This window comes from Trichechus manatus, unplaced genomic scaffold (genome assembly GCF_000243295.1).
Source record: "Trichechus manatus latirostris isolate Lorelei unplaced genomic scaffold, TriManLat1.0 scaffold00029, whole genome shotgun sequence".
Taxonomy (NCBI): Eukaryota; Metazoa; Chordata; class Mammalia; order Sirenia; family Trichechidae; genus Trichechus; species Trichechus manatus.
In genome coordinates this window covers 4,493,651-4,520,100 of record NW_004443965.1, presented here as the reverse complement: position 1 = coordinate 4,520,100, position 26,450 = coordinate 4,493,651, and the positions used below count along the sequence as shown (strand labels likewise).

The following is a 26,450-nucleotide window of genomic DNA, read 5'->3' as shown; positions in this document are numbered from 1 at the left end:
CAGTTGGGTCTGTTGTGAAATCACCCATCTCATTTCTTATATGGGTTATTTGCTTCCTTCCCTGTTTTTCTTTTGTCAGTTTGGTCAGTGGTTTATCGATTTTGTTCGTCTTTTCAAAGATCCAGCTTTTGGTCTTGTTAACTGTTTCAGTTGTTTTTCTATTCTCTGTTTCATTTAATTCTGTTCTTCTTCTTATTTCCTTTCTTTTGGCACCTGAGGGCTTCTTTTGCTTCTCTCTCTCTACTTGTTCAAGTTGTTGGGTTAATGTTTTGATTTTGGCCCTTTTTCTTTTTGGATGTGTGCATTTATTTTTATAAACCGACCTCTGAGCACTGGTTTTGCTGTGTCCCAAAGGTTCTGGTAGGATGTGTTTTCATTCTCGTTTGATTCTAGGAATTTCTTTATTCCATTCTTAATTTCGTGTATAACCCAGTAGTTTTTGAGAAAGGTATTACTCAGTTTCCATGTGTTTGATTTTTTTTTCCTTACTTTTTCAGTTATTGATTTCTACTTTTATGGGTTTATGGTCAGAAAAGATGCTTTGCAATATTTCGATGCTTTGGATTATGTTAAGGCTTGCTTTATGGCCTAGTATGTGGTCTATTCTGGAGAATGTTCCATGTGCATTGGAAAAGAAAGTATACTTAACTGCTGTGGGTGGAGTGTTCGGTATATGTGCATGAGATCAAGCTTGTTCATTGTTGCATTTAGGTTTTCCGTATCTTTATTGAGCTTCTTTCTGGAGGTTCTGTCCTTCACTGAAAGTGGAGTGTTGAAGTCTCCTACAGTTATTGTGGAGCTGTCTCTTTCTCTTTGCAGTGCTGTTAGACTTTGTTTTATATATTTTGGAGACCTGTCATTGAGTGTGTAAATATTTATTATGGTTTTATCCTCCTGGTGTACTGATCCTTTAATCAATATACAGTGTCCTTCCTTATCCTTTTTGGTGGATTTTACTTTAAAGTCTATTTTGTCAGAGGTTAGTATTGCCACTACTGCTCTTTTTTAAATGGTGTTTGCTTGATATATTTTTTTCCATCCTTTGGGGTTTAGTTTGTGTCTTTAAGTCTAAGCTATGTCTCTTGTAGGCAGCATATAGACGGATCGTGTTTTTTTATCCAATCTGCCACTCTCTGTGTCTTTATTGGTGCATGTAGTCCATTGACATCAGTGTAATTATTGATAGGTATTAGTTTAATGTTGTCATTTTGATGTCTTTTTTTGTGTGTGTTGCTAACAGTTTCTTTGTTCCATTTAATTTTCTGTGCTAAGTTGTTCTTATGTATTTTCATCTTTTTCATTGTTGTTGATTTTGTATTTGCTGAGCCTTTATATTTTTCTTGTTTTTTATTTGATGTGTAGGATTATTAATTTCCTTTGTAGTTACCTTAATATTTACCCCTATTTTTCTAAAATGAACCATTCTTTTATTTCTTTATATTGTCCTGACTTTCTCTCCATATGAAAAATCTATGTCTACGTTTTTTTAGTCTTTTCTGTTTTAATATTGTTATCTTTTACATATTGATCTCTTTTTCCCTATTTTCAGTGTTTTAGCTTTAATTTATTTTTGTGACTTCTCTGAGTTGATATCTGGTTGCTCTGTCCTGAGTTCTAGTCTTGTGTTGTTATCTGATGTTACTGATTTTCTAACCGGAGACTCCCTTTAGTATTTCTTGTAATTTTGGTTTGGTTTTTGCAAATTCCCTAAACTTGCGTTTATCTGGAAATGCCCTAATTTCATCTTCATATTTGGGAAACAGTTTTGCTGGATATATAATTCTTGGCTGGCGATTTTTTCCTTCAAGGCTTTGTATATGTCATCCCATTGGCTTCTTGGCTGCATGGTTTCTGCTGAGTAGTCCGAGCTTATTCTTATTGACTCTCCTTTGTAGATGACTTTTTGTTTATCCCTAGCCGCTCTTAAAATTCTTTATCTTTGGTTTTGGCAAGTTTGATTATAATATGTCTTGGTGACTTTCTTTTGGGATCTGTCTTATGTGGGGTTCGATGAGCATCTTGGATAGATATCTTCTCATCTTTTATGGTATCAGGGAAGTTTTCTGTCAACCAATCTTCAACAGTTTTCTCTGTATTTTCTGTCCCCCCCACCCCCATTCTGGTACTCCAATCACTCATAGGTTATTTCTCTTGGTAGTCTCCCACATAACTCTTAGAGTTTCTTCATTTTTTAAAATTCTTTTATCTGAGTTTCCTCAAATAAGTTGGTGTCAAGTGCTTTATCTTCAATCTCACTAATTCTGATTCTGCTGCCTCAATTCTGCCCTATGACTTTCTACTGAGTTGTCTTAATTCTGAGATTTTATTGTTAATTTTCTGAATTTCTGTTTGCTGCCTCTCTATGGATTCTTGCAGCCTATTAAATTTGTCATTATGCTCTTGAATAATCCTTTTAAGTTCTGTTACTGTTTTGTCTGTGTGTTCTTTGGCTTTCGCTGCATTTTTTATGATTTCCTTCCTAATTTCTTGAAGAGTTCTGTTTGTTAATCTTTTGTATTTTGCCTCTGGTAATTCCAAGAAATTCTCTTCCTCTAGAAAATTTATTGATTCTTTATTTTGGGAGCTTGTTGAAGCCATCATGGTCTGCCCCTTTATGTGCGTTGATATTGAATGTTGTCTCTGAGCAATCAGTAAGTTATTATAATTTTTTTTTATTTTACATTTGCCTACTGTGTCCTAACTTTTTGTTTTGTTTTGATATGCCCAAATATGCTGGTCGTGTGTGCTAGTTTGATTATTTGTGCCTTTGAAGCTCTAAAGTCTTGTCACCAGGTGGTTAGATCTGTTAACTAAGTATATAAGCCTAGGGGTGCATTTACTTTTCTTGTACGGATTCAACTCAGGTGTCCAGGTAGTTGGTCATGAAGTGTGTGGTGCAGGCTCTTACCTACAGTCCTAGACAGGCATGGGTGATTGGTGTAGGCACAGGTATCTTGCTCAGTAGGGGGTCATGTGCTGAGAAGGCAGCGGGCGATGGCTGCCCCAGAGTGTCTGAAAGGAAAGCGTGTCCCTCTTCCCTAGAGTGAGTAGGTAGGTGAGTTTTGCAGTCGGAGTATGAGCACCCAGTGCTGTTGGCTGTAAGGACTGGGGCTGACCACTTATTCTTGGACCCCTGTTGCAGGTGTCTAGGTGGTGTGGGTGGAGCCACCAGTCCTCAAGCTCCTGATTTGTGCAGGTGAGGAGCCTTCTTAATGGGCAGAGTAGTGTTAGACCTCCTAAACCTGCCACTTCACAGCTGAAACAGTTGAAGTTAGACTTCAGGTGAATACCCTGTTGTACTACGGTAGTGAGGGCTTATGCTGTTGAAATGGGCCCCCACAAGTCTATGCAGGGGTGAAAGGTGTTCAAAGTCTGTGGACCCCTTATGCCTGTGCCTAGGCAAAGGAGCTGTGCCAACGCTGAGTTCCTGGCTTAGGGGAGCTGGCAGCTTATTTTTTCCCTGTTAATGTGTTCCCTCTCCAAGGCTGGGAGAATGGTTCAGGGCACGTTAAGGGTTCTACTTCCGGCCCAAGGGACTCAGCAGTTGGTAAAGCTGGCCTGGTACCCAGTGCGGCGCGAGGAGGGGGGAGGTAAATGGGAGAGACATTTTTCCCAAATGGGAGGGTTTTTTTTCCCCCACGGTAGGCCAGACGCATGTACTTACCTTTAGCCGATCGAGTGCTGCTTTTCACTGGTACTGGATGGCCAAGTAGACTCTGTGACACTAGGCCTCTTCCAATTTGGAAATCGCCTCCCGAGTGCCATTTCTAGCCTCACCGCGCATAGGAGCTGATCCATCTTGAAGGTTTCAGGCTCCCACTGGGTCAGATCTGGCAACTCCTCGCTACTTCCGAACTGTCTTTCCCTCCCCCTGCCACTCAGTCTGATTCCTCAACTTTGCCTTTGATGTTCAGGGCTCCTAGAGAGTCATATACAATCTATTCGCTTGTTTTTTCGGGTCTTTGTTGTAAGAGGGACCACAGGAAGCATCTGACTACTCTGCCATCTTGGCCCCACCTCCTACCAGTCCTCTTCGTTGTTTCCAACTTTTGTATTCCAATGATCAGTAATTATCAGTGCGTCTTGATTGCACGTTCGATCAATTTTAGACTGCAGAAGTTGGTAAAAATTTTCAATTTCCTCATCTTTGGCCTTAGTGGTTGGTGTGTAAATTTCAATAATAGTCATATTAACTGTTCTTCCTTATAACCCATAAAACTGATTGCTGTTGAGTTAATTCCGACTCGTAGTAGAACTGCCCCATAGGGTTCCAAAGAGCGCCTGGTGGATTCAAACTGCCGACCTTTTCGTTAGCGGGCGAACTCTTAACCAGTACGCCACCAGGGTCTTCCTTATAGGAGTACGGATGTTGTCCAATCACTGACAGTGTTGTACGTCAGCACAGATCCTGAAATCTTTTTGAAGATGAATGTGACGTCATCCCTCTTCAATTTGTCGTTGCCGACGTTGTAGACCATATGATTATCCAAATCAAAATGACCAGTACCAGTCTATTTCAGCTCACTAATGCCTAGGAATTCGATCTTTATGCGGTCTGTTTGATTTTTGATGACATCCAGTTTTCCTAGATTAATACTTTGTGCATTCCGTATTCTGTTTCTTAATGGATGTTTGCAGCTGTTGTCTTCTCATTTTGAGTCATGCCACCTTAGCAAATGAAGGTCTGGAAAGCTTGGCTCCATCCACATCATTAAGGTCAACTCGACTTTGAGGAGTCAGCTCTTCCGCAGTCATATTTTGAGTGCCTTTCCAGCCTGAGGGGCTCATCTTCTGGCACTATGTCAGTGTTCCGCTGCTATTCATAAGGTTTTCACTGGCCAGTTTTTTCAGAAGTAGACTACCTGGTCCTTCTTCCTAATCTGGGTTATTCTGGAGGCTCTGTTTGAAACTTGTCCACCTCGCTGACTCTGCTGGTATTTGAAACACTGGTGGCATAGCTTCCAGAATCACAGCAACGCGCAAGCCACCACAGAACAACAAACTGATCAACACATGGGGAGAACTAGTGAATCCACTTCTTGGAAAAAAAGTCTACTGGGATTTTGATAGAATTGGATTAAATTTGTTGGTCAGTTTGGGTAGAATTGATGTCTTAATATTAAGTTTTGTAATCCATGAGTATGGAATATCTCCATTTATGTAGATATTATTTTACTTCTCTAAGCAGTGCTTTATGGTTTTAGTGTTATTTACGTGTTATTTTAAAGGGAATTGTTTTCATAATTTCACTTTTGGAATCTTTGTTGCTAGTAGTTGGACATACAGTTTACCTTTGTATATGGTCTTATATCCTTCCACCTCGCTAAACTCCTTTATTAGTTCTAGTATTGTATTTGTGTGCGCGTGCATAGATTCCTTAGGGTTTTCTGTATATACGATGATGTCATCTGGAAATTAAAAGTTTTGGTTTTTCCTTTCCATAGTGGATATCTTTAATTAATCTACCTTTGTTTCTTACTTCTATCTGTTTGTCTATCTACTTGCTCTCTACCTCCCTTCCACCCATCCTCCCGCCCTCCCACCATTGCTCCCTCTCCCGTTTCTTTTCCCCTTTCCCCCCTCCCTCCCTTTCTTCCTTCCTCTCTCCCCTCCCCATCCACCTACCTTACTGCACTGGCTACATTCTCCAGTACTGTGGTAAGTAGAAGTAGAAAGAGTGGAGATCCATGAGTTATTGGATTTTAGGGGGAAAGCATTAACTATTAAGTATGATGTTAACTGTAGATTTTTTGTAGATGCCTTTTGTCAGTTTGAGGAACCTTCTATTTCCATTTTTTGAGAGTTTTTATTATGAAAAGTCCCCCATATGTCTGTCAGTTATGCAGATGACACAAACTTCCTTGCTGAAAGGGAAGAGGACTTGAAGCACTTACTGATGAAGATCAAAGACTGCAGCCTTCAGTATGGCTTACACCTCAACATAAAGAAAACAAAAATCCTCACAACTGGGCCTATAAGCAACATCATGATAAACAGAGAAAATATTGAAGTTGTCAAGGATTTCATTTTAATAGTATCTACAATCAACACCCATGGAAGTAGCAGTCAGGAAATCAAATGACATATTGCATTGGGCAAACCTGCTGCAAAAGACCTTTTTAAAGTGGTAAAAAGCAGAGATGTCACTTTAAAGACTAAGGTGTGCTTGACCCAACCCATGGTGTTTTCATTTGCCTCATATGCATGAGAAAGCTTCACAGTGAATAAGGAAGACTGAAGAAGAATGGATTCCTTTGAATTACAGTGTTAGCAAAGAATATTGAATGTACCACGGACTACTAAGAACAGATCTGTCTTGGAAGAAGGAGGGCCAGAATTCTCCTTAGAAGCGAGAATGGTGAGACTTAGTCTCACATACTTTGGACATGTTATCAGGAGGGATCAGTCCCTGGAGAAGGACATCATACTTGGTGAAGTAGAGGGTCAGCCAAAAATAGGAAGACACTAAAGAAGATGGACTTGACACGGTGGCTGCAACAATGGGCTCAAGTATAACAATGATTGTGAGGGTGGTGCAGGACCGGGCAGTGTCTAGTTCTGTTGTGCATAGAGTCGTTATGCGTTGGAACTGACTCGTTGTCACCTAACAACAATTATGAAAGGGTTTCTGCTTTTTCTTTGCCTATTGAGATGATTGTGTAGTTTTTGTCCTTAATTCTATTAATATGAAATCCTACATTGATTGATCTGCAGATATTAAACTAACCTTATATTTCTGGGACGAATCCTGTTCAGTCATGCGAGGGATGGGAGCTGTTCCAGACAAGATCCACAGACTCATGCTGTTTTCACCCGAAGTTCAATAGTTTTCATGAATAAATGCTTCTCAATTTGTTGTATGCCTTTTTTTTCAGAGCATTGAAATTGTTGTTTTTGACAGTTTTGCCCAGTTTTATTGTTGCATCTTGGGTAGAGGATTTGTTGACCTCATTCCATCATGCTGAAAATGAATTTCCGTTTCTTGATTTTTTAAGTTTTGCCCGTGCCTGTTGTCATCAAGTTGATTCCGATTCATAGCAGTTTAAGTTTTAGATGTCTTCTCTTTATTTCCTGCTGTAGAAGATGAACCTTCAGCTTTTCTATAGCTTGTGTTATTTCTGCCTAACGCCAGATGCCTTTTCTCCCCACAGTCCTTTCGTTACATATAACATAATAATGTTAATTAAGATCAATATTGAGAGTTCTTTGTTTATTACTATATAATTAGTATTTACGTTTGAGTTCTTTAATATATTGTGATTACATTTCCTTTTCGTACTACTACAGTTACTACAGTTAGATAATAATTGGTTTTTAGTCTCTTGCTTAGATTTACACACACCCACACACACCCCTGTGTACATGCACACACCACAACCTGCATGGCCCACCTTCTGATTCTTCCTATATTCTGTGGCATAATTGAAAAGCTATGATCAAATAAGAGTCCTTGGTGGCACAAATGGTTAAGCACTTGGCTACTAACTGAAAGATTGGTGGTTCGAGTCTACCCAGATGAGCCTCAACAAAAAGGACTGGCAATCTACTTCTGAAAAATCGTAGCTACTGAAAACCCCATGCATCACAGTTCTCTGAAACACTTGGGGGTACCATGAGTAGGAATTAACTCAATGACAATGAGTTAATCCGATGATCTCTTTCCTTTTTTTCTTCTTATAACATCCCTGATGGAGTCCTTGATTGTCCTCCTCTGATTTGGACTGGTTGATCTCTGTGTTATTCTAGCATTACCTTTTCTTTCTTTCATGTGTTAGATTCGTATTCCAGGATCTCTTATCTCCTTTTTATTCCTCTAATTTTTTTTGTGTCTCTATTTTACATCCTGTAGTAGATTACTGAGAGAAGAGTACAAAGGAAATTCTTCTTTTTTCAGGTCTTAACACTTCTAGAAATAACTTATTTTTTACCCCACATTCAGTTTGTAGTTTGGTTGAGTGTAAGTTAGAAATTAACATCCTTCAGAATTTGGAAAACTGCTTCCTTGGCTTTTAGCATTCAGTATTTCTGTTGAGAAATCTGATGCCATTCTGATTCTTCAACTTGTGGGTTTTTTTTTTTCCCTCCATTTCTTGGAACCATTTAAAATTTTGTCTCTATCCTTGGCGTTCTGACAGTTCACAAAAATGTGTCTTGGTAAGCAAAGGTATATTCTTCCTTTGTTATGCTGGCTCCTCTGTGGACCTTTAGTTCCAGAGTCTTAGGTTCTTAATACGGGAAAATTTATTGTATTATTTCTTTGGTTATCTCCTTTTCTCTGTGTTCTTGTTAAAAAACTGCTTGTTAATTAGATATTGAAACTCTTGGACAAACCTAATGTTCTTATCTTTTCTCTTACATTTTCCACGTATTCCCCCCTACTTTCCAAGAAATTTCTGGAACTTTATTTTAACGATAATCAGGATGACATCAGTCTTTTTAGTAGCAACACTGACTGGAAATAATGGGGCAATGCTTTCATTTTGAAGGAAATATAATTTTTAACCTAGAAGTCTATACCTAGTTAAACTATCAAATTCAGTGTAAGCTTATTTACAGTAGGATTTCAAAAACTGTACCTATGCATGCATCATTACTCAGGAATCTACTAGAGTAGAAGATGAGTTCTGCCAAAATGAAGGAGTAAACCAAAAAAGAGGAAAACATGTGTTCCAGAAAACAGGAGCTCTAACTCAAGAGAGAGGTCTAGTTTATTCCTAGATAATGATAATGTTGAAGGGATGTCTCAAGATGACAAGCAGATGGCCAGTCCAGCTGTCAGTTCAGATTTGAGAGCAGGTTAGAGGTTTTAAGAGAAACAGCTGCAGGAAGATAAACTTGTTAGAATTCTTAATGGAGTTGAATGTTTTAAGAGAGATTTACACAAATTAAGGAGAGAGAAGTGATCAATTATTGGTAAGTACATAGAAAAAAAACAAGAACAAAAGGCAATGGAAAATTTAAAAAAAAGATTGTGCAGGATGGGAAAACTAATTATAGTATATGTCATGATTCAGCTGTAAATAATATTTACATAGTCAAAATAAGTTAGCAGTAAACCCATTGTCATGGAGTCAATTCCCACTCATATCGACCCTATAGGATAGAGTACTGTCCCATGGAGTTTCCAAGGCAGTAATCTTTACAGAAGCAGGCTGCCACATCTTTCTCCTGCGGAGTGGATGGTGGGTTCGAGCCTCCAACCTTACAGTTAGCAGCCAAGCGCTTAACCACTGTGCCACCAGGGGTCCTTCAAGTGAGCAGTACTCACCAAATTTATATTAATCTAACCAAAATTATAACTGTATTGGGAAGATGAGGGAAACAGGAAGTGCACATGTGCATGGTAGGTATGGAAACATGGAGGAATGTAAAGGTAAGCTGTATCCTTATTTTCTAGACTATAAATCAACAGTTAATGTTTAAATGAAAAAAAAATCAAGAACCTTGAAAACATTATGCTGAGCAAAATAGGTCAGTCACAAAAGGGCAAATATTGTATGATTTTACTTATATGAAATAAGCAAATATCTAGAAACCAAAGATCTATTAGTGGAGAGAGGGGGAAGGGAGAGGTTTTGCTTAGAGGGCATTGTGATTATGTTAATGATGGTTGAATGATTTGGAAAAGAGTAGCGAGAATGGTTGCACAACTTGAAGGATATACTCAATGTCGCTGAATTGTACTTGTAAAAATTGTTGTGATGGCATGTATTTTGTTATGTATATTTTATCCACAATAAAATAAAAAATAAAAAGAGAGGGAAGAGAAGTTTAAAAAAAATCAAGAAGTAGCCTTCCCCCACTACCTTTTGGTTTTAATTTGAGAGAGTTAAGAAAGTTATTCTTAGACTAGAGATTTATTTTGTTAAGTTTTTAACTATTTTATTTATTCACTAATTTAAAGAAATTTTAAAGGTACTTTAGTTTTTCTTTTCACCATCTAGAAATGTTTCTTTTAAAGTACCATTATTTCTTCTTTCCACGACCTGTTCTTTTTTTAAGGCAAACCTGTTTGTTAAGATATATGCGGTTATGCTGTCTGGCATCATTTGCACTTCAGAGTAAATCAGTACTGTCAAATAATCTCCTTAAAGATTAGCTGAAGTGCAGAAGGTGTTAGTTTCAGAGTTTTAAAATCCCTAGCACTGTTATATATATTTGAGGTTGCAGTAAATACAGGAATAATGTAAGGTGCATGAGACAAATACTTCTTAAAATATCTTTTAGTGAGTCAGTTCTCAACTGTGTGTTTTGTTAGCTGGTTATTTTGTACACATCTGATGTTAAACAGAAATTCAAATAAGTAGAGTAGCATTGCTCCTAGAACGGTAAAAGTAGGTATGTAAGAAACATTTAGGTATGGTATAGCTAAGAGTAGTTTAAGGGTAAAACAGAGCACAACTCCTCCCCCTAATGGAGTCAGTAGTAGTGCCTACATCCTGAAGGTATTGTAAGGATTAAGTGGGGAAATGCATGTGCTTGGCATGGTCCCTGGCATATGGTAAATGTTCAACAGATGTTAGCTATTATTACAAAATAGAGTTAGTTAAGTATAAAAGATCCGGAGCTTGAACCCAGGTCGTGGTTTAGGTTTAAAGTCTCATTACACAAGCATTTTTCATTATGCCTCTCTGGAAGAACATAGATCGGAAGAAGACAAAGTCCAGGCAGGATCATCCATCTCAGTCCTGTGCTTTTTCATCTAGACTAGACTAGTGGTGGTGAATATTTTTCAGTTGCAGACTCCATTATGGATCTAAAGTCTGTGAGCCTTATTCCTAAGAAAAATACACGTATACAAACGTTTATGCATAATCTGGGGGGTTATAGCCCTACCGTTTAAAGCCTATTTATGAAACTCCCATTCTGGAGAAAGAATTGATTTCAGCACAAAATAATTAGAGGAAAATGGGGCTAGTTTAGACAGTCTTGGATTCTCAGGTAACTAAGAAAAAAAGTAGCTGTACTTCTTAGGTTTCTTTTTATCCTAATACCTTTACATTATCAAGAATTTCATGTGTTACTTGGTTTCTGGTATTACGAATGAAGTTACTGTGTCTCAAATTTTGTTATCAGCAGCTAAATATTACTTGTGAGCAGAATATTACTTCTGTGAGCAAAACAGTTTACTATTGGTACTGTTGTACTAGTGGAGCCCTGGTGGAACAGTGGTTAAGAGCTTGGCTGCTAACCAAAAGGTTGGCAGTTCGAGTCCACCGGCTGCTCCTTGGAAACCCTATGGGGTAGTTCTACTCTGTCCTGTAGGGTCACCGTGACTCGAAATCATGTTGACGGCAGCAAGTTTTTATTGTGCTAGTATAATAGAGGTACTAACAAATAATGTTTATTGATTGCTTATTGTGTGCCTGCATATTTCCCTGCTAAACACTTCATATGTATTATTTCATCCTTATAAAATAAGTGGCTACACTGTTATCCCTGTTTTGCAAATGGAAAATTTTAGACAGAGAGGCTTAGTATTTTGCCCAGAGTTATACAGCTTAAAGTGTAAGAGGCTAGATTCAAATCCAGGCCTGTCTCTAAAGCTGCATGCTTTTAACCATTCTGGTGAGTTGCCAAAGATAAAGAAGCTGACTATTTTAGTTATCGTGGTTAAATGTAAATTTTCTGTTAGCTCTTTTGAAATAATGAAACATCCTCCCTGTTGCCCCAAACTGTAGTTGTGATTAATATTTCTAGTATTAATTTGGAATGTGAAATAAACTTTACAAGCTCCTAGAAATCTATTTGCTCAGATTTATTATAATTCAGGGAATTACTTTTAAGGGTTTGCTTTAACTTGACAGTATATCATTAGGGGGACATTAAACCAAAAACCACTGGCTTCTCTGAGATTCAGTTCTCTAATAGACTTTGATCTGGAAGAGCCAGGATGGCAAGTAGTAGGAGGTTTTTTCTCTCTCTGTCTCTCCATCCATCCATCCATCTATTTACCTATCCACCCAGATGAGGAAATAATTACTTCGGTGGATTCATGATACCATGAATACTTCGTTGTAAACTGAGACAGATAACATCTTAGAACCACTAGGCTTAAATCAGTGTTTATCTAATTACATTTCTGTTCTTTCTTTTTTGACTTAAGATGGCTATGTACAAACTTGCTTATTAAAACAGTCAGCTTCCTAATCTCATCTTGCATACAAGACCCCCATCACCTTTGATTCTAGGTGCTAGAAGTCCTTCTACTCCCCCAATCATGTTTTTTCTCCTGGACTTTTTCTGTCTCTGGCTCTGATAACAGCCCTCCTCCTGGGGGTCTTCTGGCTTTTTCAGAACTCCTCAGCTTTACCTGGTACTTTCCTCAAATGAACTTAATACTCATGTGATGACTGTATTGCTCAAATTTGTTTATACTTTAGATTATTTTTTACTATTTGGTGTCTGGGAAATTATTTCTAGTTAATATGCTTTTTAGCACTGTGACCAGCTCAAGTTTTTGCATTTAAGTCCTCAATAAATTTAGGCTTTTGGAAAGGAGTGCTACCTCATACTTTAAAATTGTTTTTAGCAGGACAATGAGGTTCACTTTTTTATATCATTTTGATACACCAAACCAAACCCACTGCCATCAAGTCAATTGTAACTCATAACAACCCTGAAAGACAGGGTAGAACGCCTCTATAGGGTTTCCAAAGCTATAATTTCTACGTAAGCAGACTGCCACATCTTTCTCCCAGAGTGGCTTTTGGTTAGCAGCTGACTTTTTTAAAAAAAAAATTTATTGTTGTGCTTTAAGTGAAAGTTTACAGTTCAAGTTAGTCTCTCATATAAAAATTTGCACATACATTGTTATGTGACCCTGGTTGCTCTCCCTATACTGTGACAGCACACTCTTCCTTTCCACACCAGATTTCCCGTGTGCATTCAACCAGCTCCTGACCCTCTCTGCCTTCTCATCTTGCCTCTGGACAGGAGCTGCCCATTTAGTCTCATGTATCTACTTGAGCTAAGAAGCACACTCTTGATGAATATCGTTTTATGTTATGTCTCATAGTCCAGTCTAATCTTTCTCTGAAGAGTTGGCCTTGGGAATGGTTTTAGTTTTGGGCTAACAGAGAGTCCGGGGCCCATGTCTGCTGGGGTCCCTCCAGTCTCAATCAAACCATTAAGTCTGGTCTTTTTACTGGAACTTGAGTTCTGCACCCCACTTTTCTCCTGCTCCATCAGGGACTCTCTGTTGTGTTCCCTGTCAGGGCGGTCATTGGTGGTAGCCAGGCACCATCTAGTTTTTCTGGTCTCAGGCTGATGAAGTCTCTGGTTTATGTGGCCCTTTCTGTTTCTTCGAACAGCTGACTTCTGTAACCTCTGTACCACCAGGACTCCTTTCATTTTGATATAAAGAACTATAATTCCAGTGACTGCTTGTATAGTTAAAAAACAAAGCAAACTTTTAAAAATTTGAATGTGACTGATTTTGCATTTGGACAGATGAGATAGAGGAAGATTTATGCTCTCCTGGAGATAAGAGTTAAGTTCTGGAATATGGAGTTTATATCTTAGAGAACTTTGAAGTGCTTAAAAATAATCATTCGTAATTAACATGGTAAATGTACAGTGGAATGAATTTTACTTTCTCCTTGTCCATAAACAGAAAAGTTGGTTAAACAAATAAGGTAAACAGGTTTTAGTGGAGCTTCCAGATTAAGATGGACTTGGAATCTATAGTGACAGAAAGCACTGGACGGGCAGGATGGAGGTGGAGGGAGGGGAGCACAAGGGGTAGGAAGAACGGGATTACCCATGGGTACAAGGAAACTTTTGGGAATATTCACCATTTGGGGGGACGATAGATATGTTCATTTTCTTTATTGGGCAAAGAGTATACATATGTCAAAACTTCACAAGTTATATACTTTAAATATTTCTAGTTTATTATATGTTAATTAAACCTTAGTAAAGCTGTTTAATTTAAAAAAAAAAGGAAAGCAAAAACTTTTTTTTTTTTTTCTTTGCCAAGATGGATTGTGGTCCAGCTGGAAACTGAAAGGACAGGGTTAGAATAATGACGACATCCTCTTCTAGTATTTAAAGGGTTCACATATGTTACTATATTGTTATTATTTTAATTTCAAGCCTCAAGTAGTTGCCATTTTTTAAAAAGTGTTGAATATCAGTTGCATTGAATGTAAAGGTATTAAGAAAATGACATTTTTCCCTTTTTCTCTCCTCCTTCCCTTTTTTAAAAAAGGAGTGACAGTTCATTCAGATTCTTTGTATTCTTCTTCATCTATATTTGTCAGTTTGCTGTACATGTACTCCAGGCTGCAGGATTTCATAATTGGGGCAATTGGTAAGTTATTTATTGTAATTACTCCAGTTTTAAGCTGTTAATCTAATATCTTTACATAATTTATGGCTTTTAAAAAATAGTTAAACAGAAAAGCAAAAATGATGAAAGATGCAATTTAAAAATTTTCTAAGACATAACATTTGGATAAACCAACTTATTTGTAGATTATGTTCTCATTTTTTAAAACAGTAGATTATATGTAATTTAAATAAAAGGTACATGTAACTGGCACCAGGAGGAAGAAGGCAAAGGAAACTAAAGAGTGGTCAGAGAGAGAGCAGGGCTAATGATTGTGGAATAGAGTGAAAAGAACTTCAGAGATTTTAAGGAAAGGTGTACCTATTATGTGTAAAGTACTATGTTAGGTGCGTAGGGGTGTGTGCGTATGCACACACACATTTTCATATATGCAGACATATACATGCAGGCATGTCTTTCAAAGGTGGAATCACTGCATACACATATACAATCACGCACTGCATAATGTCCGTTCAGTAACATCTGACTGCATATACATCACCTCCCAAGTTTCCCTTGCGGATGCACAGCCCTGGTGGTTCCACTCCTCCAGGAGCGGAGGGACCCGAAGAGGTTGGAAGAGCTGCCACTGGATGGGGTTTCTGAGGCAAGGGAGAGGACGGGCACCCAAGCTGCTCTGGGGTGCTCTGTAAACAATGAAGGACCGGCGGTGGAGACACCGAGAGTACTGCAAGTTTGCGCTTCTGGTGCTACTGCTTGTCCATTATGTGCTGGACAGCAGCCACGATGGGGACTAGGGCACCAGGCTCTGCTTGGGCCTGCAGGGCATCCTGGGAGTGTGGAGCCTAGAGGAGGAGCGGCCCGCCGCTGAAGGTGGCGCTGGTGAGTCACCTCGTCCTCCCATTGCTGGGCAACCTCAGCGGCGCCATCAGGGAGGTAGTGTATATAATATGATGTTTGCACAACATCCAAATCACATAACAGCCTATTTCACAGAATGTATTGTGGGCGTTAAGTGACACGTGACTGTATACATGCATCTTTAAACGGTAGAATCATTCTCAACTGTGACAGGATGCTTATTTAGTGAGGCAGCTCAGAAACTGAGACTTAATGGACCCAGACTAGGAAGTAATAGCAGATTTATATGTCTCTTTTCACACCCACTCTGGAGCATACATTCTTTGAGTGAAATGATTGGCAGGATTGTATACATTTGTAAAATTATCCCTCCCTCTCTTCTTTCTTTTTCGACTGAGTTGTATACAGTTGAATTCTTGTAAGCTAAAAGTATATATGATACAACTTTGCTGTACTGTGTTCATAAACTAAAATCAACATGTAATGAGTATTGCTGAAGACTTAAATTTAGTATGCTACTACTCAGAGTAGTGATGGGCTGTCAGACGACTATTGATAGCTTTGCAGAGCTCCTTGTGGACATACATATTGCGGAGAATTTGTACAGGTCTTTTAAATCAGTTCTTGGGAAAAGTTTTAATTATTACCTTAAATAGTATTTAATTTTTGGCATTTGAGGAAAAGGAAATGATTTAAATGTTTAAAAAATACACAAGATTTTTATTTTTATGAGATTAAAGTACTTTTACTTTCTAGCGCAAATTTAGAAAAAAAAAGTTGAAGTTGAACATACAGCATGTATAGTGACAAAATAGCACAGAAGAAGAGTTTGCTAGTAAGGCTGCATACAGGATGGCTATTTTAAGATAAATCTCATGCAATTCAGATTTTTAAAAATTACACTTTTAATTTTGAGATAATTGTGAATTCATATGCAGTTGTAAGAAACAATACAGGGCGATCCCATGTACCTTTCACTCAGTTTCCCACAAGGGTAACATCTTGTAAAATTACAGTATAATATCAGAATGAAGATCTTGACATTGCTACAGTCACAATGCAGAACATTCCCACCACCACAAGGTTCCCTCATCTTGTTCTTTTATAGCTATACCCACTTCCCTCCTGCTCCCACTTCCTCCCTAAACCTTGGCAAGTACTAATTTGTTCTTCATTTCTATTATTTTATGTTTTCAAGAATGTTATTTGAATGGAATCATGAAGTATATAACCTTTGGGGATTGGCTTTTTTCACTCAGCATAATTCCCTGAACATTCGTCTAGGTTGTGGTGTATATCATTCCTTCTTACTACTTTTTATTCCTCTTTATTGCTAAGTAGTATTCCATGATGTGGATGTACCACAGTTTGTTTAACCACTCACCTGTTGAAGGAGGCCTGGGCTGGGTTGTTTCTAGTCTTGGGATATCATGAATAAAGCTGCTGTGAACATTCATGAATAGGTTTTTGTGTCACCATAAGTTTTCATTCTCTGGGATAAATGTCCAAGAGTGTAATTGTTGGGTCGTATGGAAGTTGTATGTGTAGTTTTCTTACAAAAAAACTGACGAACTGTTTCCCAGAATGGCTGTACTGTTTTCCATTCCCACCAACAATGTTTGAAGTGATTCAGTTTTTCTACTTCCTTACCAGCATTTGGTGTTGTCAATATTTTTTATTTTAGCTATTCTGATACATGTGTAGTGATACACCTAATTGTGGTTTTAATTTTCCTTTCCCTAATGACTAATGATGTTGAACAACTTTTCATGTGCTTATTTGCCATCTTTATATCCTCTTGGTGAAATGTCTCTTCATGTCTTTTGCCCATTTTTTAATTTTTTTTTTTTTTTTTTTTACTGTTGAGTTTTGTGAGTTCTTTATTTATCTGTTCTAGATGCTAGTTCTTTGCTGGATATGTGGTTTGCAAATATTTTGTTTCATTATTCAGCAGAATTTTAAATGATCATTTAGAAGAAGGAATAATGAGCTCTTAGGCTTTAAAATGCAATATAATTTGGTAGTAAACACTTCGGGCTCTGGATTTTGATGGTTTGGATTTGAATTCAGTCTATGTGATTTATTAGCCGTGTGACCTTGGGCAAGTTACTGAATCTCTGTGACTCAGGCCTCATTTGCAAAATAGGGATTAAAAAACAACATCTGTCTTAATGAGGTTTTTATGAGAATAAAATGAGTTAATATATGTGTGTGTATGTACACACACACAGATAACTGACTTCATACACACACAACTCTGTCTTTCTGTCTCTATATATATAACGTAAAGAACTTGAATAGTACCTGCCTCATAATAAGTCTGAATATGCGTTAGGTATCATTATTTTTTAAAATGTGCATTAATTTGTTTAATTTTACTTTTAATTAATTCATAGTGGGTGGATTTCATCCCTCACTGGTCTCAACAAAAGCATTCCTGTTGGCGTCCTGATGATCATCATAGCAGCGCTTTTCACGGCTTCGGCGGTCGTCTCACTGGTCATGTTTAAAAAGGTAAGTGAAGTTCTGTGTCTGTGAACGTTTGTGAGGAACCCTGATGGTCAGGTCACATTCTTCCCATTTTGCCTGTAATTCAGTGTAACTTAAAGCCATTTTGTTGTTCTTTTTATGTAAGTTTGCTCTCTCAGGATTACTTTCTACAACTAAAAGTTATACATAAATACATTTTAGAAATTGCTTCACCTTTTTAGCTTCTGGTAAATAGGGAATATTTTAAAATCCTGTTATGAACCAAAGGTTTCTTTATGAATTGAAGTATCAACTTCATTTTTTAAATTTGGATGAAGTATGTTAGCCTGATTAATAAATGTAAGTAAAGCTGTTGTGTAGTGCGAGCATTTTATTTGTATTTACAATTTAAAGACACTAAATTATTTATTGCTGAGTAGAAAATGATCTGGTGATGGGTTCAGGCTGGATCATGACATGAATTTGGTTTTTAGTAACTGCTCCATTATCTTCGCTATACTTCTTCCTGTAGAATTGCCATGGTCATTTTCCCATCCTTAAAAAAAAAAAAATCATTACGTAGGGTGGGAGATAAATCACTGTTTTTATTTGTTCATTTAAAAGTTTTGTTGTGTCTTGGCTGTATACTATTGATATTCTACTTATGTTCAAACATGATATAGAAACTCTGGGAATAACACCTATATTTCAAAATGATAAAGACTTTGGTGGGTCTCTCTCTCTTTTTTATTTTTATTTTTTAAATTGTCTTAAATACATACGTAACAAAGCATTTGCCATTTCACTGTTCTTTACATGTACACTTCGGTGACATTCATTATGTTTGTCATATTGTTCAACCATAACCATTCTGTTTCTGTATTTTTTCATCACCCTTAATAGAAGCTTGGTGTTCCCTAAACAATGAGATCCCTTTTCTTTCCCTCCCTCCTGCCCCTGGTAACCGCTAATAAAATTTGGTCTCTACACACTTATCTATTCTAGATATTTCATGTAAGTGGGGTCATATTAATATTTGTCCTTCTGTGACTGACTTATTTTACTCAGCATTGTCTTTTCAAGGTTTATCCATGTTGTAACATGTATCATGATTTCATTTCTCTTTATGGCTGAGTAATATTTTATTGTATGTATGTACCACATTTTGCTTATTCATTCATCTGTTGATGGACATTTAGATTGTTTCCACTGTTTAGGTATTGTCAGTAGTGCTGCAGTGAACATTGGTGTACAAATATCTGTGTTCCTGCTTTCAGTTTATTTGGGTATATACCTGGGAGTGGAATTGCTGGATCATGTGGTAATCCTGTGTTCAACTTTTTGAGGAGCTATCAAACTGAGCACGTGCCAGACACTAGTCTGTGAATGGGCTCAAGGAGTTCAATTTAATGTGAGAGAGAAACAAATGAATGGGCACCACAGTCCAGTGACTTAATGTCCGTTATGGGGACAAGTGTAGGGAGCACACAGGAAGGATACCTAACTTAGTTTTGAAGGTCTTTTTTTTTTCCCCCATTTTAATTGTGTTTTATTCATATATAAGTTATTCCTTACAGTAAAATTGTAGATGCTTGTGAATCAAGGGAATTTTGCAGATAAGGAGAAAAGAATAGAAACTTCATTCATAGGTATATTGGTTTTCATTATTTTTCAGTATTATCCAGTATTATTGATACTGTTTAGTGGAGAATGCAGAATTAATTAACATCTGTAGAAAATACATGGTTAAAAGCAACTAATCACTTTTTCATAACTTTTCATTTCATAGAAAAAAAACTTATCTTTGTTAGGAAAACTAAACTTTATGCCATATGAAGAAACTGAGCATGAACTTTGTGACCAGCTGAAAAAACGTTCTACTAGAATGGCGTTCTTCAGTCTTACAGTCTAACATGAATAGAGGTGCCTCAGTGAGGACCTGTATGAGTCTTCTGTCTCTGTCCAGAACTGACTCCAAATTAAGCATATCTAGTTCATCAAATGGATCCATCTCCCCTGGTATTTTCTAGAAAAGCATGTAACTAAGTTTTAATTTTCATCCTGCATTTATACCGTTGAAATTCTACCCAGAAAAAAAAAAAAATTAACAGGTACTCAGGACTATTAATTTTTTTGAATATTAAATAGAAAAATCACTTGTTAAAATACATTTTCATTAAATCTGAGGACAATATTAAAGACTCCTTCATATGAGAAGTCTCGTTTTTATACTTATAAATATGATAAACAAATCCATTGCTGTAGAGTCAATTCCGACTCACAGGGACACTATAGGACAGTAGAACTGCCCCATAGGGTTTCCAGTGCTGTAAATCTTTATAGAAGCAGACTGCCATGTCGTTCTCCCCCAGAGAGGCTGGTGGGTTCGAACTGCCACCTTTTATTTTTTTAATTTTTTTTTAATTGTTGTGGTTTAAATGAAGTTTACACTTCAAGTTAGTCTCCCATACAAAAATTTATACATACATTGTTATGTGACCCTAATTGCTCTCCCCATACTACGACAGCACACTCTTCCTTTCCACCCCTGATTCCCCATGTCCATTCAACCAGCTCCTAACCCTCTCTGCCTTCCCATCTCACCTCCAGACAGAAGCTGCCCATTTAGTCTCTTGTATCTACTTGAGTTAAGAGACACACTCCTCCCGAGTATCACTTTATGTCCCACAGTCCAGTCCAATCCCTGTCTGAAGAGTTGGCCTCGGAAATTATTTTAGTTCTGGGCTGATAGAGAATCCATGGGCCATGCTTTCTGGGGTTCCTCCAGTCTCAGACCATTAAGTCCGGTCTTCTTACTCGAATTTGAGTTCTGCACCCCACCTTTCTCCTGCTCCATCAGGGACTCTCTCCTGTGTTCCCTGTCAGGGTGGTCATTGGTGGTAGCCAGGCACCATCTAGTTCTTCTGGCCTCAGGCTGATGAAGTCTCTGGTTTATGTGGCCCTTTCTGTCTCTTAGGCTAATACTTTCCTGTGTCTTTGGTGTTCTTCATTGTCCTTTACTCCAGGTGGTTGGGACCAATTGATGCATCTTAGATGACCACTTGCTAGCTTTTAAGACCACCAGATGCCACTCACCGAAGTAGGATGCAGAACATTTTCTGAATAAGCTTTGTTATGCCAGTGGACCTAGATGTCCCCTGAAAGCATGGTCCCCAGACCCCTTACCCCTGCTACTCTGTCTCTCAAGGTGTTTGATTGTATTTAGGAAACTTCTTAGCTTTGGTTTAGTCCAGTTGTGTTGACTTCCCCTGTAGTGTGTGCTGTCTGAAGGTCTTTTTTTAAGTAATAAAACTTAATTACTTAAATACTGCCTCAACTGGGATATAATGATGAGTAGCAGTTAACTAAGTAAAAGGTAAGGGTTAGGGGAGAGGATAAATAGATACCAGGTAGCAGGAATGCACGTTTATTTCTAGATGCAGGAGATAGCATGGCAAATTCAGGGAATTATAAGAAGTTCAGAATGGATGGGGAATGAACTTGGTGCATGAATTGGGGCAGGGAGGAATGTGTGGTGTTGGTGGTAGAAGGTTGTGGAAGATAAGGCTAGACAGGTAAGTGGTAGCTATATCCTGCAGGATCTTGTAAACTAGGAAGTCTTCTCCAAAGAGTGGTGGTGAGCTGTTGAAGAGTTTTAAGAAGGAGAGTAAATGACTTGATAAGATTTGAGTTTTAGAAAGATTATTCTGGAGTATTTGAGATCTGTGGGACAGAGGTGTAATACTTGGAGAAACTAAGTCTAGGAGACTAACTAGGAAGCTGGCTAGTGATGAAGGTAGCCAGAACTAAGGAAGTATCAGTGGCAAATAGATGTAGTCAAGAGAAAATGAGCAGGTGGTGATTGATTTGACTTGAGGATTGGAAGTGAAGGCTGAGAGAAGAGTCAAAGATGACACCCAGGTTTGTAGGTGATAGGCTGTTTAGGAAGAGAGAGTACAGATTTCCCCTGCTATCCGAAAGTAGAATGTTCCTGTGAAACCTTTCATAAGCTGAAATGGTATAAAGTGAAGAAGCTGTTACCATGAATTTATGTGGGAAAAATTTTTGAGCATTCCCAGGCCCAAAAAATAACCTACCAAATCATACCAAATAACACATAAAACCTAAAATAACACTAACATATATTAAAAGCAGGAATGATATGATAAATATACAGCCTATATAAAGTAGAAATAATGTATGTACACTTACCAGAATCAGGAAGACAGCACAGATGCTCAACCAGCACAGTTCAAAGCTGTGGTGGCTTGATGCAGAGATGCTGAGTGCAGTTGCTGGGGAAGGAGCTTGGCAACACCACTCTTGCTTCTCAGGGCTCACGCTGCCTCTTTAACTGCTCCCTGCAAACAAACGCTGAACACTGTTTCCGCTTTTTGCCCTTTTTTCATAAAAGTGAAAATTCTCTTCGGATTTCTCTTGGTCAGCGAAAACAGGTGCTGATGTAGGCCTTTCATAAAAGTGAAGTGGCGTAACGTGAACTTACAAAAAGCAGGGGAAACCTGTACATCGAAAGGAGCAGATTCAAGGGTGAGATGATTTAGACTTTGAATTTGGGAGAAGTTTGAAATGCTGGCAGGGCATTAACATATAAATAGCGGGCTTTTGAATATACACGTTGGGAGCAAAAGAAAGAGCTTTAGTCTGCATTTCTCAGTTTGGAAATTATTGACTTCTTGATGTAAGTGAACCTAGAAAGTAGTGTGTATGGAGTGAGAAGAGGGCCTATGGAAGAACATTACCATCATTTAAAAATCTGTTGAGGGAAGAATGGAGAGAATTTTAAGCAGTGGCGGTGGTGCCAGGAATATGTGGCACAGAGAATTCAGAGTCATACTTCTAAAAGTCAAGTTACAAGTTAGGTAAGGGTGTGAAGGAAGTGTTTATTCTGCAGCTGCTGTGTAACTGACAATTGCGTGCAGCACTCTGAATTCTTTAACCTCCGATTTTATTTCCCCTTCCGTTTTTCAGGTACATAAATCTTCAGGATTCGGCTCATCAAAGGAGGAGTTTTAGAGTTATGCTTGTTGTGTATCAAACATTCAAAATAAACATGACTGCTTTCCAAAGAAGATAGAATTATTAATATGGAGATTATGCAGCATACTCTGTTATTTGGATTTTTTTTTTTTTTTTTAACTTCATAGTTAAAGAAGTCACCAATTACAAGTCTCTAAACTTTTCTGGGTCTCATATTCCTTATCTGTGAAGTAAGGAGTTCAGATGAGATGATTTTCTGTATGATTTTTGACGTATAATAAATGGAGATAATACAAGCTAAAATATCATTTGAGCCAGTCTTCATATTTGTAATGGCAGACATTTTCCTCGGCTGCTAACTAAAATGTCAGCAGTTTGAATCAACCAGCCGCTCCCTGGAAACCCTATGAGACAGTTGTACTCTGTGCTGTAGGGTCACTATGAGTCAGAATCGACTCCACGGCAGCACGTTTGGTTTGGATTTTATGATAGAAATTAAGATCCAATAAAAACACCTGATTTTTCTTTTTCCTTTTTTAATTTTCTTTTTGACACTTGTTCAAAACCAGCTGCTTAGAAAAAATCTTTTGATGGGTATGTAGCAGTAGTTTGTAACCACTAGGGGTCAGGCTCTTCATAAACAGTTGATGCCCTCTAGAAGTTATTTGTGAACACTATTTTGGATCTAGGATTGTTGGCTTTTATTTTGACTCTTCTGTCTCGCCATCTCCAGACAGATGTGCTCTAAGGTATATATGTATTTCAATTGAATTAAGTAAAAATTTTAGAATTTTATTGGCTTTCTGAAGCCTTGCATAATTGGAGTGGATAATCATTGGTACGTAGAGGGTCCGGTATGAGCACGATAGTATCTTTGTTTCCCCCATGTCGTTTTATAATCAAAATTAAAAATAACTGAAGTGTAAGAATATATGTGTCTTGTACCTCTTAATAGATAATGGAAGGGTTCAATCCTTATTTTTCACAAATATGTAGATTTCTTAAGTTTTTCTCAGATTACTTCCAAATAAGGAGCCCTGGTGGTACATTGGTTAAGTGCTCAGCTGCTGACTGAAAGGTTGGCAGTTCAAACCCACCAGCCACTCCATGGGAAGAAATAGGTGGCATTCTGTGCCCGTAAAGATTACAGCCTTGAAAATGCTATGGGACAGTTCTGCTCTGTCCTATAGGGTTGCTATGAGTTGAAATTGACTTGGCAGCAGTGAGTTTGGTTTTGGTCTTTTGGTACTTCCAAATTTTTTTTTAAAAGGCCCTCTTTCTATAGTAATCTGTTAGAGTTGAATAATGGTTTTGGAATAAGGGGGAGATACTGTGAGTTAAATAACAATAAATGAATGAGTCACAGGAAACTTTATATCAGGGGAATCCAGTTTTTTCCCCTTCTTTTAATTGGTATAAGAGTTAGAATAACTTCATATAGAAGAGGTAAATAGATAATGTTGTTGTTGTTATGTGCCATTGAGTCGGTTCTGACTCATAGTGACCCTATAGGACAGAATAGAACTGGCCCCGTAGGGTTTCCAAGGAGTGGCTGGTGAATTTGAACTGCTGACTTTTTGCTTAGCAGCCAGGTTCTTAACCATTGCGCCATCAGGGCGTAATTTATATTCCTTTTGGGATTTAGTTTTGAATGATAATCTTTTCCATGAGATTTTTAAAAATTGTACATAGACTTATGTTCACATTAATAAAACTATTAATAACAATATCTTTGCATTTCAAAAGAATTTTAGAAAAAAGTTGTTTCTCTTCTTTAAAAAACAAGTTTCCTTAAGTACTTCAATTTTTTTATTTATTTATCAAAATCTGTTGTGAAAATATTTTTTAAATTTGTGTGAGAGTATAGAATTTGGGTATATGATCCAGAATAATGGCAAACCTCATTTATTAGTTAAATTGGCATTTTACATTAAATGCTTTGTGAAGATATCCTATTATGTAAAGTGACAGCCTTAGTTAAAGACAACTTTCACTTTCTTTGAAAGCATTATTTATTGCTTACCCATATTTTTGACCTAGGACAGAAAGCAGATAATTTCATTGTACTGTTTTTCTCTAGTCACAAATAGGCATGCTGCTTTTCTTTCCCTCTTTTACTTTCTTAGAACCATGCAGCATTATAGTCTCTCCTGATTATGAAGTAATTCCATTAATTCACATTGTCTGTTAAAAAGCTGGTCCAGATACTTGTCATCTTCATTCAGGGGAACAGAGTACCATATTTTTTCATAAATAACGTGCCTGTGTACATATAACATGGGGAAATAATGAAATTAAGTAAAACAGTTCTGGCATAACACATGCATTATTTGCTTAAAAATATAGTAGGTACAGTAATACTTTTGAATTCCTAGGGGAAAAATTTGACACTCCTCAGCAGGTAACTTACATTCTGTCCCCAGTTGGTATCCTTAGTATTTCTCCTTTCAAAAACATTTAATTCCTAATTAAGCCTTATACTTTGCAACATAAATACAATCTGTTAAAGCAGTATTGCACTTACTTGGTAACTTTTTTTTAATAATATGGACAATTTCGGGCCATTTGTTTAATTCCTAGTAGATATAAAACAGATATTTATTCAGTGGCTTCTATTGCAAGTTATTGTGTTGTGTCTTAGGGGTATAACAATGAGTAAAAATTAACTCTTACTTTCAAGGTACTAAAAGTATGCTGAGGATAATAAGACATGTAGACAAACTCTACAGAAAGAAACACAATATATATATATATGCCGTAAAAGATGTACAGCATATTGTTAAGTGCTTACAAGAGGGAGAGCCACAGCTAGTTCAGGCACAAAAGAAAGCAGGGTAATATTTGAGGTAGATCTGGAAGGATGAGTGGGATTTCAACAGGGTGAAATCAAGGTGAGTACTAGAGTTGTAAATGTAGGGTTTCAGAGGGGAATCTGACCCAGATCTATAGGCAGGAGGGTTCATAGAGGGTTTCTAGGAAATGTTATATTTTAATTAAAAATATTGAGCTTAGAGACCCACACACAACACACAAATGAATGTTTAAATATGTATATGTATATATATATAATTCATTTATTTTTATTTTCCCAGCTTTATAAAGTAAAAGTAATTTTGGTGGATAGAGATCTTATATTAATAAAAGCATGGTTTCTTGAAATGCTATTCTGTAAACTTTAATGGGAACATATGTTTGGATTATTTTGTTTAAACAAAGTGCCATGTTTCTTTACTTTCCACAGTATACAATTAAAAAAAAATATTGTGTTTTAGATGAAAGTTTACGTAGCAAATTCGCTTCCCATTAACAATTTTTATACAGATTGTTCCATGACATTGGTTACATTTTTCACAATGTGTCAACATTCTCATTATTTCCATTCTGTTTGTTCTGTTTCCATTAATCTAGCTTCCCTGCCCCTCCTTAGCTTCTCATCTTTGTTTTAGAGTAAATGTTGACCCTTTGGTCTCATATATTTGATTATTTAAGGGAGCATGGTATTCATGAGTGATATTGTTTATTTTATAAGTCAGTCTATTATTTGAATGAAAGATGACCACCAGGAGTGGCTTCATTTCCAAGTTAAAGGGTATCTGAGGGTGATAGTCTCAGGGGTTCCTCTAGTCTTTACCAGTCCAGTAAGTCTGGCTGCTTTTAGGAATTTGAGATTTGTTCTACATTTTTCTCCCTTTCTATCCAGGACAGTCTATTGTGTCTCTGGTCAGAATGATTGGTAGTGGTAACCAGGCACCATCTAGTTCTGGTCTCAGGGTAGCTGAGGCCGTGGTTCATGTGGGCTGTTAGTCCTGTGGACTAGTTTCTTCTTTGA

General features: G+C 37.4%; 1 protein-coding gene across 3 annotated transcripts in view; it reads left to right on the top strand.

Moving 5' to 3' along the window:
• SCAMP1 (secretory carrier membrane protein 1) overlaps positions 1-26,450 on the top strand; it is a 130,441-nt gene that overhangs the window by 99,290 nt on the left and 4,701 nt on the right. For 2 of the 3 annotated variants that reach the window (XM_004374473.3, XM_023729479.1), the window contains exons 7-8: positions 14,213-14,314; positions 17,551-17,668. In XM_004374473.3, coding sequence (XP_004374530.1) covers positions 14,213-14,314; positions 17,551-17,668 — 220 coding nt within the window. Of the gene's footprint in view, positions 1-14,212; positions 14,315-17,550; positions 17,669-22,612; positions 24,123-26,450 lie in introns of those variants that run through there. The other variant, XM_023729478.1, reaches the window with a different exon arrangement.